At 37.5% G+C, this 23,681-nt stretch overlaps 1 protein-coding gene across 22 annotated transcripts in view; it reads right to left on the reverse strand.

Moving 5' to 3' along the window:
* The window catches only part of ncor2 (nuclear receptor corepressor 2), a 197,225-nt gene that overhangs the window by 78,645 nt on the left and 94,899 nt on the right, over window positions 1–23,681 (reverse strand). For all 22 annotated transcript variants that reach the window (XR_012383753.1, XR_012383752.1, NM_001007032.1 and 19 more), the window contains 5 exons: window positions 15,374–15,430; window positions 9,043–9,095; window positions 2,925–2,991; window positions 2,540–2,712; window positions 1,976–2,066 (listed from right to left, as the gene is read on the reverse strand). Coding sequence is in view for 20 of the 22 variants with exons in the window: in NM_001007032.1 (NP_001007033.1) it covers window positions 1,976–2,066; window positions 2,540–2,712; window positions 2,925–2,991; window positions 9,043–9,095; window positions 15,374–15,430 (441 nt within the window). In the remaining 2 variants the exon portion in view is untranslated. The remainder of the gene's footprint in view (window positions 1–1,975; window positions 2,067–2,539; window positions 2,713–2,924; window positions 2,992–9,042; window positions 9,096–15,373; window positions 15,431–23,681) is intronic.

The following is a 23,681-nucleotide window of genomic DNA, read 5'->3' on the forward strand; positions in this document are numbered from 1 at the left end:
TGTGTTTTTAAAAGTCATTTAATAAAGCAATAAAACAACGCAATTATAAATAGCTTCAGATGTATAAATAGTATTTTTTATAAATATAAATCACATTATATAGATTAATATATATATTATATATAGTTAATTTAAAATACACTTACAGTAAATGCACAATTTAAATGGCTTTTTAAAAAAGCATTTGGCAAATGCTTTTCTCTCTCTATTTGTCACTTGCTTTTCATTAGCATATTTATACACAGCTAGGCCTATAAATAATCTTTATTGGTGCAGTCAAATGAATTCTCGCGTTCAAAAAAAAGTTTGTAGACAATATTGTATTGAAAAATAAATTTTCCATCCAAATGTTTTTCAGCCAGTTTCTTGAACTTTCTCCCCTTTTTGAGCAAAAACCTTAGAAAGTCTGCAAAAGCTGTTCGGCATTTCTTATTTTGGCCGATTTAAACAATTAAAAACAACATAAAAAAAAGATTGTAATGTTCTGATAGTGGTTCCTATGTAAAAGAATGACTTCCTGCCCTACATTTGAAATTTGCGCATCATCAATGGAGTCATGTCAGGTAAACACCCTTTAGCAGCTAGTGAAAATTTAAATGTAGGATGTGAAAATGACATTTAAATTTTATAGGAATGGTTGGATCAGGATAAAAACTGTCTTAGATGGATAGTGGGTTAACAAAGAATGAATAAATAGCAGAAGCAGTTGGGTGAGGAATAACTCTCAACTCAACTCAACTCACTTTATTTCTATAGCACTTTTACAAATCACAATGGATTACCAAAGTGCTGTACAAAAAATCAAATAGAAAAGCATGTAAAATATACATAAAACCAAAATACATAAACTCATATCACATGATTAAAAGCTAAAGAAAATAAGTGTGTTTTCAGTGACCTCTGAAAAGACTCAAAGTTTGAGCTGTGCTTAAAGAGAGTGGGAGATCGTTCCAGAGTCTTGGAGCTGCTACCGAGAAAGCTCTATCACCTCGACATTTTAAGTGTGATCTAGGAACTTGCAAATAGAGACGATCCATAGAGCGAAGAGATCTCACAGGTTGGTGCATAATAATTAGCTCAAAGCAGGAGTGGACGGTAGCGGAATGGGGTGCTTTCACACTAGAACTTTTGGTCTGCACCCGGGTTCGTTTGACGTCATAGTACGGTACGTTTAGCTAGTGTGAACGTGTCTTCTAAACTTGGGTGCCCACCCGTGAACCGTACCCGAGTCCGCCTGAACATGCAAACTCCAGTACAATTCCTTCTGATGCAATCGTACCAATCGTACCAATTCTGAATGCAATCGTACCAAATAACGGAAGTGAACCTCCAACTGTACAACAAACTATCCTTTTCATAAAGTTCGTTCGTTCGTTGTGTGTGTGTCATGTCTCATACCCTGGTGACACGCGCGGGACTGAGCCAGGGCAAACACAGAGATACACAGTGATGTCTGGTTGTCTCCTCCAAAAACAGCTTCTGCAGACACTGTGTGATGTTCTGAATGTTTATAATATTTTTGCGGCAGATGCATGCGAGTCGCTTTCTGTTTGTCCAAAACTAAAAGCAACAGTAAAAGCAGAATGACCGCGATGTGCGGAAGTCTTTCCAATTCGGCGCTTGCTTGCGTGACCGTCACCTACCAACGACCGTAAACAAAACAGCAGCTAGACGACGCAAGTGTAACAGGGTTCAGAAGGAAAAAGACAGTGTGAACACAAACCAACCGAGAAGGAGGCAAGGGGGGGGACAATCGAACTTAGGTAGGGTCGAGGCAATTGAACCAAGTGTAAAACCCTCCATTAAACCTTAAAATTTCTTTAAAAGAGTCCCGTGCAGACCTCTACTACCAAGTGTTTATTAATAAACTGAATTACTGTTTTGACTGCAGATATTGAAGGTCTAACTGAAATGGTGAATTGCACTGAAAAGCAACATAGAAAACACAGAGAGTTCACTTAAGTTGCGCTCGTACCTCCTGCTCTGAGATGCCATCGATGATCTCAGAAACCTCATGTTCACTGCGGGCTGCCGAGGCCAGACCCCCACCACGCTGAGCCACTCTACTGCAGACAAATACACAAACAAAGATATAAACACACTTCTATAAAGCACAAGATTAAAATGAGCCATGCAAATGTCAGAACCAGTAAGAATCTGATGACTATTTTTGCTATTTCTGCTCAAAACTGTTTTAAAAATTTGTAGATTTATACAAAATGACTTTGGGAGTATAGTAACTAAAACCTTACACCTGAAATTAAAAAAATAGAACTTTTTATTTAAGGTTTACAATGCAAACCTAATTAGAACCACTTGTTAGGTAAGCAAAGCTACAGTAGGTCTTTTATATAATACATCTACTAAAAAAGACAGAAAATATTAACGTGTAAACTAAAATTGTGCATAAATCATCTAAAGATCTGCATTTCATTCAATCATATTACTGAAATTGTAATAAAAACTGAATAAATATACATTTACATATGCAAATAAATAGACTCAAAGTAGTTGAGCAAGACGGCGCACGACTACTCACTTCTGCATGCGCTCCTGCAGCTCTCTCTGTTTGCGGATCTCAGGAAACTGCTTTTCGTAGTACTCCCGCACTTTACTCTCTTTGGCTCTGCGTCGTGGGTTATTCTCGATTCGCTCAACTTTCTTCTCCCAGGCCTCCATTAGCTGGTCATAGCGCTGGCAGAACTTCTGTTCCTGAATACACCAGGCAAAATGCATGGTCTTTTAGTCAAAATTGGGGTACATTATCAGAGAGAAAAGATTAAAATTAACCAAATAACTAACAAGTTCCAGTGTGTTTCTTAACCACTACAATGACATGGGCACCTTGTGAATTAAGAGCGATATTAGAACTGATAGAAATGTGCCCATCATTCATGTTCAGGTGTTTAAACGTCATCACTTACCCACTGTTTGCGAGCATGATTTCTTCTTTTGAAATAGAGAATGAGCTTTTTCCTCATTGCCTGATTTCTGGAAGAGAGAAGAGATAAAAAGAAATTGATGCATCTTATCTATACTTGCTATACTTCTTTTTCGCCTAACAAATTGTATGTAGGCTACAGGAGGCTTTTGTACTTCACTTGTGTTCCAGTACACCATTACAACAAGTGCACAATGCAGGCTCCGTGATTACGGTCATTACGTGCTAAATGAAACATCTATTTTTGTCCTACATATACGTGCAAGGCATCATTCAAAACTGTAAAGGGCTTACGTCAATTTGTTTATGACCTTTACTCTCCGTAAAGCACGTCACTCTACCTTTGTAAACAAAATAAATGCTATATTTATCTATTGTTTTTTCTCTTCATGCACTGAACATCTGATGCATCTCTTGTTATGATGCCATTTGGAATTAATTTCAGTTTAAGCTTATCATTTAACAATTAATGACTGGTCAAAAATACAATGAAACTTAATTTTTTTTTTAAATGAAACAAACATTAAAAAATGTCGTCTGCTTTTGCATTTGACCTGATGCATCTACTGTACTACACACTCTCGTTTATTGTTTTTTAACATTTTGAGAGGAGTAAAATGTACATGTTTTTAACATCTAGATGCATTTAGATCAGACTAGTCTAGTTTTGTCTGGAATGCTTCCCAAACCACCTCCTGAAGTGGTTCGAACAGTCAGATTTATCCTGTGTCCATCTCGATAGCATTTTAGAGGTTATTTACACCAGGTCTTTTCATGATCAGATCTATCCAATCAAAGAAAAAATGCAATAAGTGACAGAGAAATTGTGGTTTGTATTTCTTTTTGCTTGTTTTACTGTTTACCAAGGGAAAAGCATAAAGCCTAGATTTAAAAGAAACTAGGGCTGCAACAAGCAATCTATAATATAAAGAAATTACTGATGATTAATAGCATGCCACTTTTCAATAGCCACATTGTATATGACAAAGGAGTGGACAGAAAGTGAGCTGCTTTGGGAAAAGTGCACAAGTAAGTTGACCTAAATATGAGAACGCTTCATGTTAGGCACTTTAAACAAATGTGCGTGAAACATCAGGATGTGTTTTCCTCAGTACACAATTTTCATTTCAGTTTGTCTCCTTTATATAATCAAGTCATAATTTTTTTTCTAAAGATCTTAACACAGCCGACAAAAATGTTCACTATATTCACTCACTGGCCACTTTATTAGGTACACCTTACTAGTATCGGGTTGGACCCCCTTATTGCTTTCTGAACTGCGTTAATCCTTTGTGCCATAGATTCAACAAGGTACTGGAAATAATTCTCAGAAATTTTGGTCCATATTGACATGATAGCATCACACAGTTGCTACAGATTTGTCGATTGCACATCCATGATGTGAATTTCTCAAAGGTGCTCTATTAGATTGAGCTCTGGTGACTGTGGAGGCCATTTAAATACAGTGAACTCATTGTCATGTTATTCTGCTGGAAGTTGTCATCTGAAGAGGGGTAAACTGTGGTCATAAATGGATGGACATGGTCAGCAACAATACTCAGGTAGCCTGTGCCGTTGACATGATGCTATATATGTACTAATGGCCCCAAAGTGTGCCAAAAATACAATTACACCACCACCACCCTGAACAGTTGATACAAAGCAGGATGGATCCGTGCTTTCGTGTTGCTGATGTCAAATTCTGACTCTACTATTCGAATGTGCAAAAGAAATCAAAACTCATCAGACCAGCCAAAGTTTTTCAATCTTCTATTGTCCAATTTTGGTGAGTCTACACAAACTATAGCCTCAATTTCCTGTTCTTAGTTGACAATAGTGGCACCCGGTGTGATCTTCTGCTGTTGTAGCCCATCTGCTTCAAGGTTCAACGTGTTGTGTGATCAGAAATGCTCTTCTGCTTACCTCAGTTGTAACGAGTGGTTATATGAATTACTGTTGCCTTTCCATCAGCTCGAACCATTCTCTGTAATACCTAGAGATGGTTGTGCGTGAAAATTCCAGTAGACATCAGCAAATTCTGAAATACTCAGATCAGCCCGCTTGGCACCAACAACCATGCCATGTTCAAGTCACTTAAATCCCCTCTTCCCCATTCTGATGCTTGGTTCGAACTGCAGCAGATCGTCTTGACCATGTCTACATGTCTAAAAGCATTGAGCTGCTGCCATGTGATTGGCTGATTAAAAATTTGCATTAACGAGCAGTTGGTCAGGTGTACCTTATAAAATGGCCAGTGAACATTGTTTAAATAATATTTGAAATTTGGATTAAATACTTTTTTCCTTATAAATATACAATTGTAATGAATAATATTAGGGGTTTGACATATTAATTAACTAAAGAAATAATCAACAAATTAATCATTTAAAGATTAACTCATCATGGCTAGTAGATCTATAAGACATTCTTATAAGAAAAGAAGTTACACTAAAAACAGCATCTTAATGATTTATAGAATTGGATGCTGTAAAATTGTAAAATTATTAGTAGTATACATTTTTTTTTTTTAAGATTGTATAACATATGTAACAGTACATATAACAGTATTTTTTCATTTTATGATGAAATAAATTTAGATAAATGAAATGCAACCTTAAAAGACAAGCATAATACAGACCCTAAACGCTTGAACTGTAACATCTGTGTTTGAGAGAAAGTTAACAAGTAATACAGGTCAGCTTAGTAATCAGCTTTAATTCTGTCACGCTGTACCGATTAATTCCTGGCCACTGACCTCTCACACTGGAGGTCACAAGCATTAATCTAGTCTCATCCTGCATTACGGAGTCCTACATGTCGGTGTGTGGGCGCATACACAAACTGTGGTCTTGGCACAAACTGTGTGTTTATGTCTACATAATTAGGGAAATCAGCCTGGGGTCAGATACCTCTCATACTGGCATCATGAGCACTGAATGAGAAGCATTACTGTTGCATGTATTCATGTGAGTGAGATAAAGTGTGTATGTGCAGAGGTAGTGCTGCATTACACAGCAGATGGCAGCAGGATTAGCTTCCGTGCAAGAGAGACTGAAATGCCCATGATCTACCCACACATCACCTCTTGCACACATACTTCCCACTGATGCTACTTGGGTTGATAAAAGACTGACTAAAAACTTTAAAGACAAGCTTAAATAGGCCATATTTTTCTCTCTGTTTCTGCCAAATTTGTCTGCTTGACTGAAATAAGACCAATGAGAAAGAATGGAGGTAGGGGATTTGTTGCATCACAATAAACGATAACATTTTATGATTTTGTGAGTTGTGCAATCAAAAACACAACATTTTGCATTAAAGAAGATTCAACAGGGACTAAACGAATGAACAAGCAGCTAAAGAATAGAAGTATAACTGAATAAGTATTTGTCGTAAAAATTAGTAGTACTTTTGACCCGTTTCCACTAAGTGGTACGGTATGGGTCAGTACGGGTCACCTTTATCAGACTTGCGTTTTCACTGCCAAAAGGCTATCAATGGAAGGCGTGGTGTATGACAAAGTTAAGTCAATGTCATTCTCGCTCAAAGAAATGTCAAGGTAAAGCTGCATGGGTCGTTCACATATCATATGAGAAGCACTTCTCACAAAACAGATGCTTTATACACAAACACTTGTTTATACGGTAAAGATCCATTAACTAACCTTTCTATGAACATGATGTGCTTATAACTGCAAATCAATGATAATAATGAAATAGCCTACTGTAACGTTTGCAATTATACAAAATAAATAAATAAATGTAGCATACTGTATATGAACACATACAGACCCTTACGGTCACCGATGTGTTACCAATTACAGAAAAACTGCACACAGCATACATTTAGTCCTTATTTGGGTTCAAAAACAGCACGCAACATAAAGCCTACAGTCAGTGCAAACCTCTGATCTGTGTCTTTGATCTTCACCAGCACATGTAACCTCTGTTAGAAAGTAATTATGTCATTCCGAAATTAAAATAGTCCAAAAGCTAATGCTAATAGTTAAACACAGCAGTTTGTTCATGTTTTAGGTTGCTGAAAGAATCATTTGCTCATTTGTTTTTTTCACGCTTCACTCGCGTTTGTCCATTTTAGATAGATGTCAGAAGCACTTTAATAATCATGCACATGTTATTATCATGAGCAAGAAGTTCTCTATTTCAAATATAGATGTGCACGCTCTCTCTCTCTCTCTCTATCTCGAAAGTGAATCAGCTCGCGCTTTAGACGCCCTTGTAAACAACAATGGGGCACAGGATAGATTCTGCTCTTTTTCTTGGCTTTGTGGCTGTTTATCAAGACGACAACAAGGTTTGTTTGAGCTCGGGTCGACCATGGCTTGTTATTATATGTATATATTATTACAGTGTAATGTCTCGGCTGTGTATTTAAAAATGGCACTTCCTTTGTTGTCATTCTCCTGGCTTGAGCACAATCTAGTGACGTATCTCTGTAAACCAATAGCAATCATCTGTGCACCTTGCTCCACCTTTTGGTACCCTTTTGTTGTGCTAGGTAATACGGTTCGGTTTTTAGTACCTTTTCACAGTGGAAACAGCCTTAAAAGCTTACCGAACCGAACCGTACCACTCAGTGGAAACGAGTCATTTATGGTCGTTCAATTCAGACACAGATTTTGTTTTACTTTCAATTAGAAATCAAGTCATTTTAAAATCGTTTATTTTATCTGATTACTTTGAACAAAACAATTTCTTCCTTTTTACTTAGTTTTATAGTGCCAGTGATGTTTTGTACTAATGTATGTCTAAATAAATGTCTCATGAAAACAAGAAATGGAAGATCTTATGTGCATTACTTTGTATTAACACACAAAATGCAGAGAAACTATTATATAATCAGACTTAAGAGTAACAAAAAGATAACAAAAATGCCTTAAGCACAAGGCCAGACAGAATCTGCAGACTGTTTTTGCTATTTCTGCACTGAATTGTGTAAAAAAATATATATAACAATTTAGCAGATCTATGCAGACTGCACTAGATGCTATTGGCCATCTTTCCCCACCTTTCCCTTTCTCCTCCGCGCTGTCCTGTGATGCCGTTTTTAGGTATTAAAGGGCACCTAGTTTACCCCTTTTTTAAGATTTAATATTAATATTATGGTTCTTCTGAGTGTGCCAGTTTAGCTTCAGTTCAAAACACAAACATTTTTTTTTTTTATAATGTGTTAAAAAAAATTTTAAAAAGTGTTATTTTGGGGGCGTGAACACAGGTCGTTGTTGTTATGGATGCGTTGCTTCACATGAAAATTAGTTTCGACTTCCCGCCTAACTTAAACAGGGGGTGAAGCCAAAAATTGGAAAAAAAAGTTTTTTAACATTATGTATTACTTTATTAAGTAATATAAAGTGATTTTGTACAAAAAAACATTTAACTCAATAGTTAATTATACTTAATAAAAGTTAATTAGACTTAAAAAAATATATATACAAGCTAATAAAATCACTACAGTTCACCGAAAGTAAATTTTACTAACAGTGAACGAATAGAGAGGTGTCATTTTTCCAGCATTGTCATGAAAGCACAGTAGCGCTATTCAGTGTTATTATCGGCAGCTGGAAATTCAGTGCATTCCTACTTTTTATTTGTGTTTTCATTACAGCAGTAGATATAAAACCCAATCGAGTTTGAGCTGCTTGCTTATTGCAGCCTTCAACATTACAGTTATGTGCCAGAAATACATCTCCTTATGTTCATGGCAGAGTTTACAGTATTAGCTGGGGTAGATTTCTTAAAACTTTAAGACCGGTGTAATTATCATTTATTTTACTTGACGACAGTCGCAAATGTTTTTTTTTTTTTTTTTGCTTTTGAAAGTACAATATTGAAATCATACTAAATCAAGACTATAAAGCCATAATTTTGATGTACCAAAACAGCCCTACTAAATAAAAACAGTAGAAAATGAACTTCCCCAGTGCTGTTTTTTTATATTATATTATATTGAATTGATCATAGGTGTGTGCCCAATTCAAGCTCTCCATCCTTCAATAAATACAAACCCTCCTCTAAACTGAGCAGACAAACAAGATGTAAGTTGATCATGATTTTAAAGAAAAGAGCAAAAGGTGCACTCACATTTTGATGTTCTCATGGTACTGCTTGGTATCAGATGGCTGGTTGTACAAAGGCTGTAGGGGAGACAGATGAAAGCAGTAGAGTTCAGTTTCTCTCTCTCACTCACACATGCTGTACATACACACACCGCATTCTCATCAAGGGAGCCCGGCTCTGGGAGAACTTCTCTTTTCCTACAGTCCCATTTTTCAGCCAAGCCCAGAACCGAGAAAAGGGTGTCCTCTCTAACACCACAAACCAAAAACCTTCTGTTATCACCATCACGGACTCATTTGAGATGTCAAGCGAAGGATTTTTCCTCGGGGAAAGCAGGGCATGTGGCAGTGTGTCTTTCCTCTGTAACAGGAGGCTGTGATGTGAACGGCTGATGTATCAACTCTGTTATCAAGACAATGACCATGTTTACATGGACATCAGGAATCAAATGATTTGCCTTAATCTGAATAAGACAATAATATGATTAAGGTTTTTACATGAGTTGCTTATTGAATGGTCCTGTCATGATCCTATTTTACATGTTTTAGCACATAATTTCGATTAATGTCATTGCTTTATCAAGATATCCACATTTTTCTTCTGGAGTTTCACGTAATTTCGGGTGTTTCACTTAAATTTTGTTGACTTAAACTGCAGTTTGGCACTTTCACTTTCATTCAGAAACATTTCATGCATGTCAGTGGCGTAGCGGAGATGCGGAGGCCCCCCTGCAGGGATCGCTGATGGGGCCCCCTGATGAAGTGGGGGTGGGGGGGTGGGGGGGAGCTACGTCATACGTCAATTTGCATATCACTGACGTCATCACGTTCTACCGTTTCTGTTTGTTTAACAGCCTATGGTTACTAAAGGGGTATTTATAATTGCACTACACTTTATATAAGCATGTTTATTTAACTAAATGTATTGCTGTTTGAATACAGTATGTCATTATAGATGTGTAGTGAATGTGCAGTAATCTCTCATATGTAATAAACTCAGACAAGTTCAGAAACTGTCACTAAAATATCTGTGATTGTAAACAAAAAAAAGAATAAACGGTCCAATTAAATTGTTAAAATAAAGGAGAAGTAGATCGGTTTGACTGTACAAGGGAAATACCTTCACACTGCCTGTGCTAAATCATTTGTCACCGGTACGCAGAGGGGTGATCTGCTCTCGGGCTGCAGGTGGGAGAGGCTGCTGTAGAGGACTGACTGAGCCGCCTGTCAGTGCTGTGAGGCGGAGGAGGGGCCGGTGGCATCACACACAGCTAGTTGAGAAGAGTAGGGACGGTACAGTATGGACGAATGACAGTCTACCAAAAAAATCTCCAATAACACACAAAAAAGTCGCTAGATTTGTCGCTAGGGGGGTCTGAAAAGTCGCTAAATCTAATGACAAAGTCGTTAAGTTGGCAACATTGGCAGCAAGCAATCAGAATGAAGTAGTCCACCGCTTGAGAGGTGTTCAGAGAACACAGACCTGTGAACTTTGGTTCCGACCACAGTTGTTCCCAAGAGTTTGATAATTGCGGTTGCCGGATTATCAATTATTAAAAATCGCGACGACGCGGGGCCCCCTAATCATGCGGGGCATGATCCGCTACGCCACTGATGCATGTCCCCTGTGACAAACAAGATATTGGATGCGAGTATGAACTGCTGGAAGAGTGTTGTTTCAATGGAATTTGATACCGCATGTCGTATGGGGGGGGGGGACTCTACGTTTCGTGATTTGTGTGTCTGTGGTCCTTCACTGACTCTGACTGTTGGTGATGAGAACAGTGTCAAACAGTTGTGTGTATGAAATATCCTGTGGCAAAATGCGGCGAAAATCCTACACAATGGTAATAGTTTGATTCAGGTGTTTACATGTCTATACTGCGCATTAATAATGCGACTAAAACCAGCATTCGCCACATGTCTTAATCTGATTTCTGTTTGGTTCCATTATGACCTTAATTGAATTAAATAAATAAAAAAATAATAATAATAATAAAATGATGTCTACATGGTAGACTCATCATTGTACATTATTATGATAACGCATTGTCATGTATTGTCTTAATTGTTAAAATTTAGTTTTAGTTTTATTAAAATTGAATTATTGGTGTCCATGCAAATGTACTCGATGATCACTACCTGTCTGGCTTCTAATAGGATTGAAAAAAATTATCATTTTGATAATCAATGAACAATTATTTGAACAATTCAATAATCAATCATTGATGTCAATGACTACAAAACAGGTTTTGAATGATTATTCAGCTTTTATTCAGCAACAAGTTAAAACACTGAGTTACACACATTCTAAAAATTAGAAAAAAATCACTTTAGTTGGTTTAATGAACTTTAAACCGACAGAACTTCATCTCAAATCACACAAATAATCTCATTCTTTAACTTTTTTTTATTTTCTTTAGGTGAAAAAGTAGCTTATAAGTAATTGATATGATGTCAGTCTTCCTAACATCTCCTTTTTTAAAGAAAATAAAGGCAAGGCATAAGACTCCTATCAGTGTCCCCTCTTATCATCACTTTCCTCTCCTTTAACAGCTAATGTTGTTACAATAATCTCCTGAGGTCTGACGAGCTTGCAAAACTTTGAGAACATTACTGTAATTATATTGTTCTTGTTATCATAACTATTATTAGTATTGCTATTACAGTCTAATAAAAAGATTTAACGCTAGTTAGCGAAAGCTGAAGAACATTAACAACTTGATCAGCTTGAATGTCACCCGAATCCTCTGCTCAAAACAAATCATCCACCCGCACCTATTATTTTCTCTGATACAGATATCCACAGCAGATTGTCACATTACTCGATGTGGACTGTTCATTTTTAACAGCAGATTAAGTAACGTTAAAGGGATAGTTCACCTAAAAATGTATATTTATACACTATTACTCACCCTAAAATGGTTCCAAACACTTTTGAGTTATTATTCAAACCTGTAAACAATACTAGTCAATGGCTTAAGTTTTCCAGCTTTCTTCAAAATAGCTTATTTTGTATTTAACAGAAAAAAGAAAGCCAAACAGGTTTGGAACAAGTGAAGGGTGAGAAAATGATGACAATTTGTATTTTTGGGTGAACTACCCCTTTAAATGATAGGTCTCAGATTGGATTCCTGGAGGGCTGCAGCTCTGCAATTTTTCTCCAACACTAATCAAACACATCTGACTAACTAATCAAGGTGTTCAAGACTACTAGAGCCTATAAAGCAGATGTGAGTTGGAGGTGGTTAAACCTAAACTAAACAGAGCTGCGGCCCTCCAGGATTTGAGATTGATACCATTGCTTTAAAGAGTGTATGTTGCTGTCATTGTAACACACAAGTTAAATCCTATTTTCAACCCAAGCACTGAATTTAACCACTTCACTAAGCCAGCACACTGCTTTTCTTTCCCTTCTTATTTGTTTTTAATTCTCCCTTTTTATTTTCTCTCTGATCAATTTCGCATTAGAGTCAGAGTCTGCATGTTAGTGTCTATCTCCCTGGTTTAAAAAAAAAAAAAAAAAAAAAAAAGATTTGAAAACACTTTTTTTTTTATTATTGAGACTGTAGCTAATGTTTACAAAATGTATGACCATATCCATTCGCAACTAATAAAAATGTCCTTTTTGATTACTTCACCTGGCCAACCAGCATATATAACTGAGATCCTTGCATCACTAGCTTGGACCACATGCAGATTAGGCTTGAGTGGTATCCAGGTTTTGATGCCATCAAACCTCCTCCCTTTTTTATCTTGATATACGGTATTACCATGCATAATAAACAATTATGATGTAAGACTCAGACAGCGTCATCAAACTGTTGGCTTGTGCCTAAACCATTTAGAAACCAAATACGATATATGCAACCCCAGGTTTGGTTTGAGGCAGGGGTGCCCAAACTCGGTCCTGGAGGGCCGATGTCCTGCAAAGATTAGTTCCAACCCCAATCAGACACAGCTGGACTAGCTAATCAAGCTCTTACTAGGCTTACTAGAAACATCCTTGCACGTGTGTTGAGGCAAGTTGAAGCTAAAATCTGCAGGACACCGGCCCTCCAGGACTGAGTTTGGACACCCTGGTTTAAGGAATTTCATCTCTCGCGGTCACCTTTTTGCTGCACAACTTGCGAATTGCGTCTTCCGTATTTACCACCTCTCCATTCTCGTTCGGTTGAAACCCGAAATACTGCCGAACTGCAAAAGTTTTGTTCTTTTTCTAGACCAAGTCACTTGGTGCACGACTCGCCATCTTTCCCCACCTTTCCCTTTCTTCTCCACGCTGTCCTGTGATGCTGTTTTTAGGTATTAAAGGGCACCTAGTTTACCCCTTATTTAAGATTGAATATTAATATTATGGTTCAGTTCAAAGCACACATCTTTTTTTTTATTATTATAATGTGGTAAAAAGTGTCATTTTGGGGGCGTGTACACAGGTCGTTGTTTTTATGGGTGCGTTGCTTCACATGAAAATGAGTTTTGACTTCCCGCCCAACTTAACAAGTTAGTGGAGCCAAGAGCTCTCCCCTTTTGTGTGGCAGCAGACAGAGTGAAGCAACATGAGTGAGAGGACCAGCATTCAGTCGTACATGTATGACCCGCACACATATTAAGCAAAGACTACAAAATCGTTTGTGTCTTTGTATGGTTTACAGCCAACTGTTTGCTAGTTTAAAGTTCCAAACTTGCACACCGAAACTAAGAACCACGCACACTGAATTAACTTTGACTCAGGCTATAACTAAAAGGCATCACACACACTGGATGCCGTGACACAGCCTACCAGACGTGCATATTCGCATGTTTTTTTAAAATGAAACTTTTCAGATGCCGTTCTGTGGCACGGCAGAAATATGAACAGTATCCCGAGTTGTGGCTGGGCACCGCGGACAGCCGCCGACTTACGGTGCCGGTGTTTGTACCCGAGTAGTGCTTCAGGTGAGCGACCTGCTTAAGGCAAGTTTGTTATTTCCACTTGAGGGACGCGCACATAAGGCAACGCGTTAAGATGACAGGGAGCTTCTGTGACCGCGGGAAATGCAAACGGCTGAAGTTTAAGGAAGACGCGATGAAAAGTACACATTTGCACACCCACCTAAAGTTACAAACAATGGCGCAGATGAGAGCGATTATGTGGTGAATGTTGATCTTGTGTTGAGCCCAATGAGCTTTGCATCTAAATACAGAGCAAGAGTGTTTCTTTGGTGACATCGCTTTGAATCACACACTGAAAATTGCAAATGTGAAACAACAAGCAGGATTTGGTGATGCGCGCCTGTCAATCAATATTGGTGGGCGGGGGGACAGCGCTCCTACATCAAGTTGTGGTTGATCTCAAAGCCCCTCCAAATGGTCCATTGAATTTATGTTGTTAAATTGAATAAAATAAAAAAGGACTGGGTGTGTTTATATCACCCCAATATGACAGTCTACACACTATACCTACACATATGTCTGTCCAAACAGCTTGAAAAGTAGAATTATATTCAATATATAAACCTTGTTTCCTATATATGACAGTATAACGGTTTTTAAACTGATACCCTTGCTATTTTTAGATCCCACGGTATACCATATTACCGCCCAAGCCAAATGCTGATTGTGCACCATGAAAAGCAAGTTCCACCTTGGATACATTGCAAACTACGGCATCCTCAGTTTTAGGTTTTGTAAAACTTTCCCACAGATACTAAATCAGAAACGCTTGCACTCAGTCATCATAACTAGTGCTGTTTGTTTCTTCATTAGCATTAAGGAAGGCTGAATTACACTAGCGCCACAGTGCTGTAGTGGTCAAATGTGATATTGCTTGCCCTTGCATGTGATCAAATGACTATTCAATAACATTTGTCAACAAATTTCTATTGTGGACATTGTCATTTGAAAATGTTGACTAATTGCTTGAGCTAAGCTAATGGATGCTGAGCGCTGTTGCAAACTCATCTGCAGGAGGTCAACAGCCATGTTGTAAACAAACAGGCAGCAGTGCATGTAGTCACACACAGACTTACAGGCTGAAGGAGCTCCTATTTCACACTGTGGAGGTCATGTTACTGTAGCTATTCATACACATCAAGTGACTTTTTAATATCACATTAAACTTAATGTAATGCAAATCATTTAGAAATCAGCTCAATGATTTTAGATAATGTTATGATGGCATAAAATGAAGACAAACTGATATAAGCGCTGATTCAAATGACATTGTGTGAATACTAAAAACTGTCATACAATTCATATTTACTCAATCAGCACCAGCTAATGCCATAAGCTCTTTCTAATAGAAAACACTGAAGCCAAAGGAAGACAGTTGATGTGTGAAAGCAGCAGAAATAAGGAGACAAATGTGGACTCACCAGCTCTACTCGGGGTCCGAGTCCCTCCAGGATCCGGTGAGCTTCCTCTGCCTTTTTCTGTTCAAAACACATACACAGCGCACATGTCAGCAGCACATCACCACAGCAACACACCTCACACTCTCTCCAGCGCACACACATAAACAAGCCAGTGTATAAGGGATGTACTATTAATAGAGCTCTCAACAGAAGACACTCGCTGCCCTGTGCCATCTACCTCTCTCTCTCCCTTCTCTCTTTGTGTGTGTGTGCATGTGTGTGTGTGTGTGTGTGTGTGAGAGAGAGAGATGGCTGGGGAGGTAATCCAATTAGATGCAATAAAGAAAGCTGAATCTATTACATTCTGTGCTGTCCTGCTCAAATTTGGAGAGAGATGGAAAAAAAGCAAGAGCAAAAAAAAGATCTAATAAGGATTTTAGAGACAGAATCAGCAGATTGCTGCCAGGTATGTGTGACTTGTGTGTCTTTCTCAGAAACATGTAAAGCCATAAAAACTACATGTCCATTCTCTACTGCAAACAAAGGGGGAGAACTTGAATGGTCACATACAGGTACTAATGCACTCTCGAAAAATTACAAGGTGATTTTATTTCATTATTTGAGATTGGATTAATGGAGCACATTCTACTAGCCGCTCCAGCTTCTTCCATTTGTCTGCAAATATAGTGTGTGCAATGTGCTATTTCATATGTACTTTAAATGTATTAATTATTATTTATTAAAGTTCAATAACTTAAATTAATCTAAATTAGAATGATGAAATAAAAATATTACTACTAACAATTAATTTCAGAGTAAATAATAAAAAGAATAATTATTATGGAAATTTGACAAAATGGATTAAATCATATTAATTTAACTGAGTGCATCATTTAATTTGCTTAATAATTCAATTAATAATTGTAAACATCCTTAAATTATTCCATTTAAAAGATTAAATTCTAATTGATTAAGGGCAATTTTACTTTACAATTACTAATATTTGAACATAATATAAACTTATTTCATATTGGAAAACTCTGTGAAATACATTCCACACTTCCACAAACCCCATTCACCAGTTCACTCACTTTAAAACTATTCACAGGGTGTATTTAGCTACATGAATACTACATATCATGGTTTTATCTTCACATCCTTATTGTGAGTTCTGTGAACTACAGTGTCCAGATACCTTTTTGCATATGATGTGGGAATGTCCGGCGGTGCAAAAACTTTGAGATTTAGTGCAGGACATTTTATTCAAAGTTGCAAAAACTAGTTTTCCCAAAGCTCCTGTACTGCTATTATTGAATGGTAACTCTGAATTTACCTTAAATGCAAAGGTTCGTAAATTTTGGTTAGCTGTTAAGCACTGGTTACAATCACTATTGGAAGAACGGTATCTGGAACTGTCATCAGCACTGATCAACCATGCTAAACTGAACATCCTTGATATCATTAACACATTTGGGAACTTTAGCGGTTGATGATGATGTCACGCAAGGATCGCTGAAGAACACATATTGAGAAACAGCCTGTGTCTCCTTAACCAAACACACTTGATTCAGATCATCAGCTCATTAGCAGAGACTTAAAGACCTGTAAGGGTTGTAAGGTGACATCCAAAACATGCAGTGTTGGTGGTCCTCCGGGACCGTGGCTGAGAAACACTGTACTAGAGTGCTCTCAGGACAAGCTTCCTACCATTTTTAAAGATTAGCCACTATATTGATTATTCCAGTACAAATTTTAACCAGTCATAACACCGGTTATTTACATATAGAAATACTGTAGGCAAAACAGCTTATTATTTTCCCCATAAGAGAATCTAATATCATTAATTGGTCACACTGTTTTATTTTATTACATAACACAATAAGCGCTCTTTTAATCTACCATTTTACTGCTCTAATTCTGTTTATGTACATGTTTTGTTATTTTTATCCATTAGCCTTATTATTATTACGTGTCTTCTTGTATTTATGTGTGCGCTGAAAGCTTCATAACCAAAAGAATCAAATGATTTGTGTGTCCAAGAACACACTGCAATACAACTGTGACTCTTGAAAGGAAAGCAGCAAACAGCTACTACAACAGAACATGCCAACTTTAATAAGACAATTTCCTCTCCCACAGTGAATCGGCATGATACTTTCACTTCAGCGAGCTGGCTTCTCTATTCCGTCCCATAGATTGCAGAGAGCATCGAGCACTTCCTGGAAGAGAGCAGGAAGGTGTGAGTGCTGTTTGGCAGTATCGCAGCACGAGAGGCCTTAATGGATTAAGAGATGGAGGGTGTGATTAAAAGATCACAGCAGGATGGGAGCCCGAACCACCTGACTGAGGAAAACAGCACAGAGACCTGGATACACTTGAGGTCGGATAACAGTAAAAGGCATATCAAATTATGAAGGAGATGCATGATGCTTTCCCAAGAGTACGTTAAAAAGAAACTGTGATAAAATGCAGGCCAAGATGCATTCAAAAAACATAGCAAATAATCGCATGCAAATGAGATGTGACCCTTGAAGTGTTCACAAAAAACTAAAATAAACTAGCATATATAATATAACAATAATCTTACATTTATAAAGTGCTATTCTGGACACTCAAAACACTTTACACAATGGGGGGAATCTCCTCATTCACCGGCAATGTGCAGCATCCACCTGGATGACGCGACTGCAGCCATATAGTGCAAGACTGCACACAACACACCAGCTGATTGGCGGAGAGAAGACAGAGTGATGAAGCCAATTATCAAATGGGTAGGGTTAGGAGGTCATGATGGACAGAGGCCAGAGGGCAAATTTGGCCAGGATGCTGGGGTAAACCCCATCTTGGGATCTTGGGATCTTGGGATAAACATCTTGGGATTTTTAACATCCACAGAGAGTTATATCCTCAGTTTAACGTTTCATCCAAAAGATGGCACTGACTGAGCAGTATAGAGTCCCCATCAATATACTGGGGCATTAGGACCCACACAGACCGCAGGTTGAGCACACCCGGCTGGTCTCACTAACATCACTTCCGACAGCAACCTAGCTTTCCCATGTGGTCTCCCATCCAGGTACTGACCGGACACAGCCCTGCTTAGCTGCAGTGGGCGACCATGTGAGAGTTGCAGAGAGCTAGCTGCAGCATATTTCTCTCTCTCTCTCTCAGACAAACACACACACATTTGTATTTTTTCTATTGACTTCCATAGTTTTTATACTGTGCAAACTGTATTTACCAACCCTCACAGGAAACTGTGTGCACTTATATATTCTGAATATGATCCTTATGTATGATTTATAAGGTTTTCTAGAGTACACATCTCACAAATTTCCCATTTAAATAAATATTTTTTTATAGGATGCTTTACAATATTATATCTGTGCATATACGCTACATTAACTCAACTCAACTCAACTTTTGATTAACAGTTCAAACATTAGTAGTCCAAATGTATATATTAGGGAAAAATGCCAAATAAAAAGCAAAAATCAAGAGAAACAAAAAATATATTTAAATCTTTGTAGTTTGTAATAGTTTTTTTTTTTTTTTTTTCACAATATTTCACATTAATTGTAATGTATTATCTTTTTATTGTCCTCTAAATGCTAACTTTGAATGTGATGTTTTAAACACCATATTGCTTTTCGGTTCCTCTTATCTGATTGGATGTTGTGAGCACGTTATTTCTTCTGTAATCTGGCAACAACCAGTACAGTGAAGAGAAGGCAGCATGGTGGCAACATCAAATTATGAGGCTAAAAGAAAATGTATGTTTCTAACATCTTGAAAGCAGAAAATTACATGGGTACAACATGACGAAAAAAATGAAGTGATCTTTTGTACTGTTTGCCGTCAGTTTGACAGATCAGCCACCTTTTGAATTGCAATAAAATACCTGCACATGTTCCATACTGCTATTTCTGTTTGCATAACACTTTGAATTTTGCTCATTATACATTTACTAATATTTTTTTTTATATTTACATTCTAGACTCACAGACGTTATTTTTGACACATTATTTAAAACGTGGCTAAGACATAGCTTTTAACTTTTCTTTTTTTTTTTTTTTTTTGGTGGGGCCAGTGAAAATATTTGAAGGAAAATTAATAATCTGAACCACTGGCCCAATCTGGCCAGTAGAAAAAATCCTTAGAGTTGAACCCCAAGATTGTTTACTAACAATAATTTCAAATATTATTTATACAATGGTGATGACACATTACTTTATGCTTGATAGTTCAATTTCTGTACATTGAATACAGTTACACTCTCCAAAAAAACGATTTATATATGCTTGTCATTTATCATATTCTATGCAAATGCACTGCATTGAGAAAAAAAATAATAAATCCCAGTTGATCGAAATAAATCAAATGTTTTTTTAAACAGAGCTGTTTAAATCATCTGATGAAATTATATTCATATCGCAGCAAATCAAAATATCAATGTCAGATTTTTCCAATATCCCATCTCATTTATGCTGAAAACTAATATATAAAGACATGCTCTCAGTTTCAGACAGTATGCTTAATCTAATCTTTCCCCACTAGAGGGACCACAAGCACCATAGACACATTACTGATAAATACCAATATACCAAATCTACTCTCTTTGGCTTATACACACTCTACTGTATTTCAGTATGCAAGCTTAATTTGTAGTATACCCCAAATAATAGAGCTTTTAAAAAACAAAAGTACTCCATCTGAGTCATTTTACTGTGTATTATTATTTTTTATAATTATTTTTTTGTAATTGACCTATTTGCTGTAATGTACTAATAACAACTGCTAAGTAATAATGTTTACCCTTCAGAGAGAGGCTAATGCTTTCAGTATGCAACAGAGTGTATATATGTGATTTATTCCAATTGCAAACAAGTATTTACAAATAAAGAAGCAGGTACTTTGCCATAAAAAGCAACATGTTCAGTACCTCGTCTGAAAATTACGATAAAGCCGGTGGATGTGATTTCGATAATCTGCAGCGCTGTGATTCAGCACAATGGACTGTGTGTGTCTCTGTGAGTGGTGAAGGTGGTGAAGGTGGGCTGAGTTCACCGTCAATCAACTGCAGCACCTCATCATACACTTTACAGCTCATTTCTCTCATTAAGATCTGCCACAGCTGTTTGACTTACCTGCTTCTTTTCTGATGTAACTCCTCTGAACTGCACAAATTTGGGTTTAATACTTTTGTTAGGGTGGTGGTGGGTTGAAGTGTGTACTAGCAAACGAGTTTAAGAGGTCGTTTTTTAGATTTTACAATACTAATCAAATTGTTTCTAATGTTTTTTAAAGCCTATAATAATCCAAAAATATTTGCTTTGACATTTAGTTGAATTCTTATTTTTTTTATATATATATATATATATATATATATATATATATATATATATATATATATATATATATATATATATATATATATATATATATATATATATATAAAAGTATAATAGCAGAAAATAACACCTACCTGGCAAAAAGTAAAAAGTAACATCCCTTAAAGATGTTTATTCAAATGCTTGTGTAGAAAAAACAAACAAACACATACATGCCACAAAACTATTTCCATTCAACAATACAACCTTCTGACTGTAGGAAACACTATTTAAAAAGAAAAGAAAGAACACTGTAGTCCATTACAACTGAGTTCACAGATCAAGCTGAGGAAAAAGATGGAATCACACAAATCTGAGGAAAACTATATGGAATGACCGAATAAAAACACCAGTAGGACTTTGTTGCACCACCTCTGGCTTTTAAGAACAGCTTGAATTATCTGAGGCATGGAATTAAAGTATACTTCATCAATCTGACTTACTGCAATTGTCAGATCAGCTTTGCAGGTTGGAGCCTTGTCATGGACCACTGTCTTTAATTTCCACCACAGATTTTCAATTGGATTGAGGTTTGGAATATTTGCAGGCCATTCCATTAACATTATATCAATATGTACGTAGGAAAGTTTTCACATATTTTGCCCTAAGGCACAATGCATTATCATCCTGCAAAATGATGTCATCATCACCAAACATCCTTGAATGGAATTGATGGAATAAGTGTCCAAAATCTCAATATAGACAATATAGCATTTATAAAGGATGTATTACCGGTCATCTCTAACATACCTTTACAATAATGATTGTGGAAATTCGCATGCTTCCTTCAAGCAATTGTCTTTATAAACTTTATTGGAACAACACCAAACAAACAAAAGCTCCAGCATCATCACCCTGCCTAATACAGTTTTGTGATTCATCACTAAACATTACTCATCCAGTCATCCACAGTCCAAGATTGTCTTTCGTTAGCCCACTGAAACCTTGTTCTTTTCTGTTAAGATGTTAATGATGGTTTTTGTTTGCCTTTTCTGTATGTAAATCCCATTTCTTTTAGGTGATTTCTTAAAGTCCGGTCACAGACAATGACTCCACATTCTGCCCATTTGTTTCTCATTTGCTTTGCTGTGCATTTTCTGTTTTGAAGGCATTTTGCTTTAAGCTTTCTGTCCTGACACTTTGGGCATACTCACACTATGCTAACTAGTGCCCAGGTGTGTTTAACGGTTCATTTGACAAGTGTGAGTGCTCTGAATCGGGCTCAGGCGTTTTTCAGTTAATCGGCCTTGGCCCGGTTGGAAGAGGCATGCCAGAGCACGGTTCAGTTGGGCTTTGGCGTGGTAAGTTTTGGACTGTTTCATGTGGATTTATTAATTATTCTTACAGTTGCATGAACACGAACTGTCCTAGCTTATTAAAGACGCAAACGCCTCACTGCACGACAGCTGCACCTTTAGTAAACCTCCTAATACCTGCAGCGCAAGGGGTTTTATGTTAATTTATGAACGGCAAAAGTGGTGGATCTCTTCAGCAAAATTTTTGACTACGCATCACTGCATCCCAAACGACTAAAAATAAAATACAAAATATAACTAAAGCAATCTCTACTGTGCTGAGCGAGAGCACATACAGGCCTGATTGGTGGATTGCTGCACTTATGGTTGTCCTTCTGTAAGTTTCACTTCTCTCCACAGAAGATCGTGGAACTTAGACAGAGTGACCATCAGGTTATTGATCACCTCCCTGACTAAGGCCCCGTTTACACTAGTGCGTTTTAGTTTGAAACGGCATTGTAGAATGAAAACGATCCGCATCCACACTAGCGTTTTACCCAGCGATTCTGAACAGCTCTCCGTCCACACCAAAACGCTGAAAACGCACATCACGTGACCACACACACACTCTCGGGCAAGCGCTCCAGCATTTCTACCCATCTGAGAGCTCTGCTTGTCGGACTGCTCATCAAGCATCTACCGCTGGATCTAATCTCACTATATTTGCTAAACGTGATATTTCATTCATGTTGTTGTCTTTATCTATCGACATAGGCCAATTCCCTGACTTTGGTCATTGGAATCTATTAAGTTACTTGTTCACGGGTAACATGTTTTGGTTAAGCGCAAAGATAAGATAATGATTAATCCAGGTACATTGACTGATCGCTTGCTTTTATTTCCTACAATGTATAAACTTATTGTATGTTATACTTTTATAATTATCGATTAATAAAACTGATATTCAGCAAAAGAGAGGGTGCGTTTCGTATTTTCACAGAAATTGAAAGGAGGCAGTTGTTATCGGCTCCGTTTTGTTATAAAAATCCACACAGTGAAGATGACGCTCATATATGCAGCACGACGCCTCAACATTTCTGCTGTCTGTTAAGTTGCTAATATTAAAAAGTAAATAGGCAGTTTCTTAAATCATGTTTACATTTTATTGTTGAGAAAGTGAAACAACGTAGCCAAGGTGATGTGAATGAAGTTATAAAGTACACTGTTCCCTTTGAAGATTTACCCGTGTCCTCGGTATGTTTTCCATATCAAACTGAGAAGGGGGAGACTGCAGCCTTGATCAATCTTGCGAAGTCTTAACTTACAAGAAGAGGATGCGAGACTGAACTGTGTGTGGGCTACTTAATATTAAGGAAAAGCCCCAATCAGATAGGCGAACGTTTGCAGCCCCGCCTCCGTTTTCAGATGTCTCCGTCTTTCCCCATCCACACTGAGACGGAGCAGCAGCGTTTTAGAATGAAAACGGCCTCTCCAGCGTTTTCAAAAAGCTCCGTTTTCGGCGCTCGAGAACTCCGGCGTAGTGTGGACGGATGGCGTAACCGTAGCAAAACTTATGCGTTTTCAAACTAAAATGCACTAGCGTAAACGGGGCCTAAGGCCCTTCTCCCCCAATCACTCAGCTTAGATGGTCGGCCAGCTCTAGGAAGAGTCCTGGTGTTTCCAAACAATGTACCTGAGCTCAAT

The sequence above is a fragment of the Danio rerio genome, chromosome 8 (assembly GCF_049306965.1).
Source record: "Danio rerio strain Tuebingen ecotype United States chromosome 8, GRCz12tu, whole genome shotgun sequence".
Classification (NCBI taxonomy): Eukaryota; Metazoa; Chordata; class Actinopteri; order Cypriniformes; family Danionidae; genus Danio; species Danio rerio.